Source organism: Martes martes, assembly GCF_963455335.1.
Source record: "Martes martes genome assembly, chromosome: 17".
Classification (NCBI taxonomy): domain Eukaryota; kingdom Metazoa; phylum Chordata; class Mammalia; order Carnivora; family Mustelidae; genus Martes; species Martes martes.
This window is the reverse complement of record NC_137905.1, coordinates 37,483,451-37,491,934: the sequence shown is the minus strand read 5'-3', so window position 1 is coordinate 37,491,934 and position 8,484 is coordinate 37,483,451. Positions and strand designations below refer to the sequence as shown.

Here is an 8,484-nt window from a genome sequence, read left to right as displayed (position 1 = left end):
GCTGTAGGTAGTAATGACATTTACTAATTTTTCTCCTGCTTTTGTTTCCCACATCATCATCAAGTTGTATATATTAAATATGTACAACTTTTTGTAAGTCAGCAAATATATATCTTAAAAAACCACATTACTAGGGCATGCATATACTGTAGTATATATATGTACAAATATATGGTGTGTGTGTGTGTGGGTGTGTGTGTGTGTGTGGCATATATACTCTCAAAGTACTTTCCCTTCCAAAAAAGGAAAAGAAGAAAACGAAACAATGACTCTGGCAGTTGAAAGAGGCCCATCCTCTGGGTGCGCACGACATCCAGGAAAGCCAGGCGGAGTACTGGTTACAACGAGGGCTTTGAGCCAGCCGAACCCAGGTTAGAGTCTGGACCCTGACACTCCATGGAAAGCCCCCAGAGCCTTTTTCAGATCTGAGATGGTTCAAGGCCCTTGAGTGTTAGTGTGTGTGCGCCTGTGTGTCGGGGTGGGATGGGAGTGGAGGGAATCTTCTCCACACTCCCTCTAAAATATTCCCTGCCTCATCCCCACATCTGCCCCCTCCCAAGAGGTTCCCCAACCTCAGCTTTGTCCTGGAAGCTGGGCCTCCCCATTTCCTTGGAACGCAAGGAGTAAAGCCAGCACACAGCCTTTCAAACTACTGACCCAGGGGCACCTGGTGCAGCCACCTTATGCCAGTTTATATGGGATTTGGCCCATACATTCAGGACACATTAACTTTGCCCCAGGGATTTCCCCAGGTTGCTGGGCTGCCTACCACGCCCACTGAAGGAAGGAGGAGCTTCCGCAGGCCTAAAAGTCAGAGATCCTGACTCAAGGGGCAAAGGGAGAGAGGCCTCTCCCGGGAACTGAGGACGGCGCATGGGAAGGCCCATTAAAACTGTGCGGGCTGTGGTAGAGGGCTGGCGGTGCACGTGCAGGAGCGCTGCCTGAGTCCCACGGGGACTTCGGTCCACCTCGGGGTCCAACCCAGCAAAGCGAGAGCGGGCCAGACAGCGGAAGCCCGAGCAGCAGGACGTGGCAGCTGTGGCTGTGAGGGTGTCACCAGCGGTGGTGGCAGCGATGGCGGGGACACCAGCTAAGGCCGCGAGGGCCAGGTGGTGAGTGGCGACTTGAAGGCCTCCAGCGCAGGTGAAGCTGAAGGCAGTGGGGCAGAGCCTGCACGCTGGGTGGCCCCGCCGACAGGAGACCCTGGGCGGGGCAGGGGCCGGGGGCCAGGGAAGAGCAGGCTCAGGTCTCCCTGGCGCCCTCGGCCACGTCCCAGCAGGTGAAGGGCTCGGTGCCCCCATGGCTCTGGTGAGCCGGGGTGCTGGGGCACAGTGCCTGGGGGTCCGCGGGCTGGGGAGCCGAGTCCACGTCGCTAAGGTATTCATTTGCCATGTGAAGACACCGAGGCACGGAGAGGCTGACCTCACACCAGAAGTAAGCTGAAGCAGCCCAGCTGGGGTTACAACTCAAGCAGCCGGACCCAGGGCCTGGGACTCCAGTGCGTGTATGAGCTCCACAGTTACCTGCCTGTCCCTGCCTTCCTCAGTAACCCGGGGTGTGCGTCACCTTCCTCTGCATCCCAGATGCGTGGGTGGGGAAACAGGTATTACAAATACTGGACAGAGTCCTAGGATACCCGGTGAGTCAGCACCCCTGACCTCACCCTGTGGGGAAAGTTGAGAGATGATCAGGAATGGATGTCAGGGATCTCTGGATGGGACAATTCCTACAGTGGGAACTGGTGGCTTCTTTAGCCCTTAAAAGAGGAAGCAGGGGGACTTTGAGAGGTTGCAGATGACCTACTTATGGGTCCCTGGTCAGGTAAGATTGCCCTGCCAAGGCCTATGACAGACAGAAGGCAGGAGCTGCTCAGCTTTGGCCTCTGTGGCTACGAAGATGGTCCAGGGGACTTGCTCTTTTGATTTTTCAAGAGACATCAGGAATCAGATGGATGTGAAATCTTATTTTTAAATACTGGCAACACTTCACTCATTAAAAAGTCTGGGGGCTAATCTGAGAGTGCTGGTGGGGTCCACATGGGACCTTTGCACCAGGGCTACAGAGGTGGGCACACAAGGCTTGCAAGAGTCAGGCCACACTGAGGAGTTTCATAAATTCCAGCAGAGAAGTAGAAAGTACTGAGGATGGCACGTGAGCAAGATCACTCTGACTCCTTAAGAGACTCTGCTTTTCTAATTTTTTTTTTTTAACTGGGTGCATGTGGGTCTCTGTTAGCTCTGAAGCCTTCCTCTCCCTGCTCTCTCACAATCTGGTCCATCTCAAGAAGCCAGGCTGCAGTCCCAGGGATGGGCTCATCTCCCTCTTCCTTAGAACCTTGCTGTCATCAGCAGACCAGCCTGGTGTTTGCAAGAATCCAGGGCTTCAAGTTGGCATTTGCCTTCCCTGTGGCTGGCAGATGGGATTTCTGTGACCAGAGCCCGTGTTGTAGAAAAATCTGATACTGAATAAGTGTGAAGTGGGGAGGGGAGACCCCATTCCCATCCTCTGAGGTCTGTCCCCATCACAGTACTCTTTCTCCCTCCTCCCTCCTTCCTGGCTTCCTTGTTGCTCACAGACAAAGGCGAGCTTGGAGTGGGAGGGGAAGCAGGACCCACTTCCTTCCTCAATCTGGCAATCCTGGAGAAGTCAGGAGGGTGGGCTTTCCAGCAAGGACTCAGGAGTTGGGGTGACAAACCTTTCTTCCACAAGAGTCTATTGATGCTCTAAAGTCTAAAATGATTCTCACATGGAAAGTAAACCAGCTCTGTCTTGCATTGAGGCAGCCACAGTGCTACGTCTTGCTGTGGTGTGAAGCTGTTGTTCCCAGCCAGATGTGAGCCACATCCTCTCATGTTGCCCTCCCACACACCAGGACACCTGCTGGCCCTCCGGGTCCTCAGAGCCTTGGGCTCCTGCCTTGGGCTGGTCTGCCTGGGCTGAGATGAGGTTGGAAGTAAGTAGTCTTTGCATGATGAAGCCTTATTTCCCCATCTGGGTTTGTATGAAGTCATTCAGAGCAGGTGGGAAGCTAGGTTCTTTGATGGACCAGAGGGTGACATGGCTGTTTTCTGCTTCCTTTCCACACATTTTCTTGCCCTGCAGAAAGTGTTGCCAAGTGCAGGTCAGTAATTGTGCAGAAACCCTGTTTTAGGAGTGGTGTCTGGGCAGAGTGCCCTGGCCAGGGAACCAGCCTTAAAGACCATGCTTGGGGTCTTCATGTGCCTGGAAATAGGAAGCTCACTACAGCCCTCAGAGGGGCCTTTCCAGGTCCGAGCTTCATCTCCCCTTTTCCCAGGATAATGGACAGATATTCCATTCCCTGCAAGGGGTTGCCAATAGTGAGCAAAGGGGCAGGAAGCTCAGAGATGTGCTGCCTGGTCCGGGACACACAGTCCCAGAGTGGGGGCAGACACTCCTGACTTCTCCTTCAGTCCCTTGAGCACCCCTGCAGGGCCTGCCACTTCAAGGCCTCTACACCCAACATGGTCAAACAGACACTTTTGGGGGGTGCTTGTTTGCACTTTCTGAACTCAAAGGCCAAGTAGCCGATGTCAGATGTCTGGGTCATGCTCTCTTCGAGTCTTGCTGTCCGAAGTTGGGTGCACTTATGGAGAATCACTGATTTAGAACATGGCAGGGGCCAGAGTCCAGGACACTAAATTATCTCTTCAGGAATGGCAGAGAGGTTCTGAACCCTGACTGTGGTGATCCAGTAGCCCTACAGACTTGTTCTAGGGGCTCAAAATTCTCCCCCAGGATTGAGAGGATGATTTCTACAGGAGTGTCTGGTTCTGGATTTTCCTTAGTTCAAAAGGAGATGTAACCAAGAGTACTTGAGCAAAGGATCTGCCCCAAACTGTGTCAAGATCCTCTAGGGACTGCTTGCATGAAAAGGGGAGTGAAGGAAGGAAAGTGCCCTTCCAGCCTTGGGTCCAGTTGAAGCCAAGAGGAGAAGCACCAGCTCATGGCCACATTGATTTTGGTTCCGGGTCCTGTCAGGTGTCCCGTCAGTGTTGTGGCTCTCCATGCCCACTGACCCTGGGGCAGAGTCCACCCTGCATTTGCTCTGTGTGCCTGCCAGTTTCCCATCAGTGTGGATAACAGTTTCCTGTCCACAGAGAATTGTTCAAAGGTCATTGTTCCAAAAGTCCATCTGTCTGTCTATCCAAACACATGCAAACCTCTGGAATTCTTTCGTTTATTTTATTCTCCGGTTGTTCCATCTTACTGGTCATCCTTAGGGCCATCCTGTTTCTACCTTTATTATCCCCCATGCAGAACTGGATGGGCATTAGGAGCAGTTGCTTACAGAAAAGCCAGTGGTGTGTATCAGTAACAGAACATTCATTTAGAGCCATCAGGTCTAAATGTTCCGCGTGTTCCAGACTCACAACAGGTACTTTGCATCCATTCCATTCAGACCTTTCCAGAATTCAGCTTGTAGGTGGCTTATCTCCCTTCACAGGTGAGGAATCTGCTCAGGGTCACATGGCAGGCAGGTGTGGGCACAGGCCAGGGCGGTCACAGAGCCCAGTACTTTCCCCATATCGGGCTTGGCATGAGATCTGATGCCCTGTCACACAACGGAGGACTTGAGGCTGGGACAATCTGCCCTCTGCCAGGCTCTGTGTACTGGGGGTGCCTGAGCCGGCAGGAAGGCCAGAGACACCAGAGAGGGCACGCTTGCCTCACTTGTGATGAACAGATGCAGCTTGTGGCTGGGCCTTTTCCATAATCTGTCATAAATGAGAAGTTATGCAGAGGGCAAGGAAGACCTCTCATGCATTCTGCGGGTTCTGTGTGCTTATTAAATAGCGGCTCCCCGACTTCCTCTGTGACAAGGAACCCATCACATTGCTGGGTGCTGTCGATTCTGCATACAGCAGAGCTCCTGTTCTCTGCATGAGGCTGTCCTCCAAACTCTAGCAAGAGTGACATTTGGGTGCAAATACTCTGACACTCATTAGAACTCTCCCTTTGAAAGGTTTTTTTTGAGGTTCGCCAAGAAACCTCTCAAGGTGGATGACGTCATGAAGCTGCTGTGCTGCATCGCTGAGGAGAGGGAAAAGGGGAGCTTGAAGCCAGTTGTGGGTAGAATGATCGGTGGTCTGGTCGGAGGCCCACCTGGAGCTGCTGTTGGTAAGCCTTGCAGGGACAGCCAGACTTTGAAACCACAGAGACCTCACAAAAGTCTCTGTCCCGTGGGACATGTTTGCTGAGTTGCGTTTGCTTCCGTGACGTGATCTTTGTGTCCCCAATTCACCCTATTGAAAACACATAGAGGGACACCTGGGTGGCTCAGTCATTAAGCATCTGCCTTTGGCTCAGGTCATGATCCCAGGGTCCTGGGATCAAGCCCCACATTGGGCTCCCTGCTCCGCTGGGGGCCTGCTTCTCCCTCTCCAATTCCCTCTGCTGTGTTTCTTCTCTAGTGTTTCTTTTTCTGTCAAATAAAAAAATAAAAATAATTTAAAAAAGAAAACACATAGAAATGGCTAGCAGACACATGAAAAAAATGTTTAATATCATTAGCCATCAAGGAAATTCAAATCAAAACCACACTGAGAAGCCACCTTACACCAGTTAGACTGGCAACAATTAACAGGGCAGGAAACAAGTGTTGGAGAGGATGTGGGGAAAGGAGAACACTCTTACACTGTTGGTGGGAATGCAAGTTGGTGCAGCCACTTTGAAAAACAGTGTGGAGTTTCCTCAAAAAATTAAAAATAGAGCTACCCTATGACCCTGCAATTGCACTGCTGGGTATTTACCCCAAAGATATAGATGTAGTGAAAAGAAAGGCCATCTGTACCCCAATGTTCATAGGAGCAGTGTCCACAAGAGCCAGACTGTGAAAAGAGCTAAGATGCCCTTCAACAGACAAATGGATAAAGAAGATGGGGTACATATATATAACATAATATTACACAGCCATTAGAAAGGATGAACACCCAACTTTTGCATCAATATGAATGGGACTAGAGGAGATTATGCTGAGTGAAATAAGTCAAGCAGAAAGAGTCAATTAATATATGGTTTCACTTACTTGTGGAGTTGAGTAAGCTCTATTTGATAGTTATCATCATACCACTCTGGAGGGCTGGCATGAAAAACAGTTGCTTCCAGAGTTAAGGTCTCCTTTTCTGTCCACAGTGTCCTTTAACCATAGGATTTCACTGAAAATTTCCAAAGTTCAGGGGCAAAGTGCATATTATGAAAAAAACTGAGCCTCACCACTGAGACGATGCTCCTTGCAAATGCACTGGCTTCTCAATTCTCTCCTTTAAGATGAGAGAGTTTTGTGGGAAGCAGGAAACCTGTGGCCCTGGAGATTTCAGTTCTCAGAGCTGTGCGGTGGGAGATGCTTTGTGCTGCGTCTGTGAGTGCACAGCTTAGGGAAAGGCACGTTGGGTGTCAGTTATCTGAGCCAAATGGAACAAGGACCCCAGAAACCTTTGCCCCCCCACACCAAGGGGTGGAGCATGCATGAAGCAGAGCCCATTCTGGCCTGTGTGTGAACGTGCTCACTCGTCATGGCAGTGGACATGCTCCCAGCAAGAGCACACATTGAACCAACTAATTGAATCTTCCTTTTTTTCTAGGGGAGGCTGTTGGGGGCCTCTTAGGTACATGGATGATAAGCGGACAGTTCAAGCCGATTCCTCAGATCATAATGGAGCTGCCGCCTGATAAGAAGCAACAGCTCTATAAAGAAGCCATGGCCATCCTCAAGCACCTGAAGTGGAGGGACACCGAAGACCTGACCACATTGGTCATGGGCAGTGAGGACCTGAAGATGCAGCTGCTGGCCGTGCTGGAAAAGTGCCTCAAAGGCTGAAGTCCAGTACATTGATCTCAAAGCTATTTCTGGAAAGCAGGGGTCTCATTTAGATGATTCTCCACAGGGTGGTGGGCCATCTAGATGGTTTTCCTAACTCATAGAGGTGATTGGGAGTTGGGGGAAGCCTCACCCATTCATTGCTCATGGGTTGGGTCCAACTCTCTCAGACTCAGGGAACACGGGGTCCTGGTCAGTGGTCCTGCCCTGATGCCCATTGAAGTCCCTCCCCTGTCTGGCCTGCCTTCATTCCTGGGAAAAACCCTGACCCAACTCCTGAGCAGTTTTGGGTCAGATGGAGCAGATCTTGCTGAGTGAAGTCAGTGTGGACTAGCTGGGTCCTGGGGTGACTGTAATGGGCACAGAGCCTGAGAGGATAGGCTGGACCTCAAGTCCTGTCTCCCCCAGGAGGTGAAAACACTTTCCTGGCTTTCCCCTCAGGCTCTCCTCTTGGCTCCTGTGGTTTTAATATTCTTACTTTTTTCTTACCTTGTCTGTAAAGAACTTAAAAAAAGAGAAATGGACTAAGAGTCATCCGTTTGTATCGTTCCCACAGCCTTGCCATTCCAAACAATGTCTGTGATGGAATACTGCTCCTCCCTGGGCCCCAGGACCCCTGCTTCTCCCCTGCCTTGACACACCACTGTTCAGAGTCTACTCACTGGAATCTTCTTTAAAGAAATATTCTATGTCAATTAGGACTATTTGGTTGCCCTGCATTGTGGCTACTATGGTGGCACAAATGCTTAATTCTGTCTTTTTAATTAAGCCCCATATTTTGTTCTTCATCGCAAGTGAGACATTTTGTTTTTGTGCATTCGTTTATTTGTTTGGGGCCCTCCTTCCTTCAGAAGGTAGCTACACAAAGGCACGTGGGAGGCACTCAGTCTCAAACATTTGATTGAAAGATTGCTGAGTGAGGCCAGGAGCTGTGAGCGGGCCATGGTCTGAGGTGGAGTGTACAGAGGGAGGGTTCAGAGGCTAGAGAGAGAGCGGTCCACCCTGGAAGTGACTGACGGTTGTCAGCTGTGTCTGGGGCTGAGTGGAGGTGGGAAAGGAAAGCACTGAGGCTGAGGAAGACTCAGGCAGGAGCGCAGGGAGCACACTCTGTGCCATACTTCATGAGGAGCTGGACCCTATCCTGGGGGCTGTGGGGCCGTAAGATCTCTGTGCCCAGCCCCACTCTGCCCATGACTCCTGGATAGAGTCCCCCTCCACAGGAGGCACACATAATTCTGGAGACATGGCCACGGTCTCAGGCAGCACCCGCCCCCTCCCTCCCTCTCTAATTGCTCTGTTTTCCGTCTACTTCACAAGTGGGTTGGCTGGTAACACCCAAGTCTGTTTTATATACATATAGATAGTCAGCAAACACAAAATGTGTGGTAAGCTATGTTCCGTCTTTATGTTATTAACACACAAAAGCAAGAAAGCTCCAAGTTAGAGCATCTGCAATTCAACCCATTGTGCAGCAAGCCATATGGTGAAAACACGGGCGGAAGGCAGCAGAAGTGCACCATCTCTGCCTCTGCAAGCCAGGGCCAAGGGCTCGTCCGACCTGCGTGTCTCAGCCAAGGCCAGCTGGCTTCCATCCATCCACTCATTCATTCATTCCATTCATTCATTCATCAAATATTCTTTGAATT

At 50.9% G+C, this 8,484-nt stretch overlaps 1 protein-coding gene across 1 annotated transcript; it reads left to right on the top strand.

Moving 5' to 3' along the window:
* Positions 1–5,030: 5,030 nt before the first annotated feature.
* LOC308358345 (protein C19orf12 homolog) lies at positions 5,031–6,838 on the top strand (the record flags this gene model as incomplete). The annotated part of the gene is made up of 2 exons (XM_080828528.1): positions 5,031–5,139; positions 6,603–6,838. The coding sequence occupies 2 exons, from the start codon at positions 5,031–5,033 to the stop codon at positions 6,836–6,838; spliced, it is 345 nt and encodes a 114-aa protein (XP_080684654.1).
* Between the last annotated feature and the right edge of the window lie 1,646 nt (positions 6,839–8,484).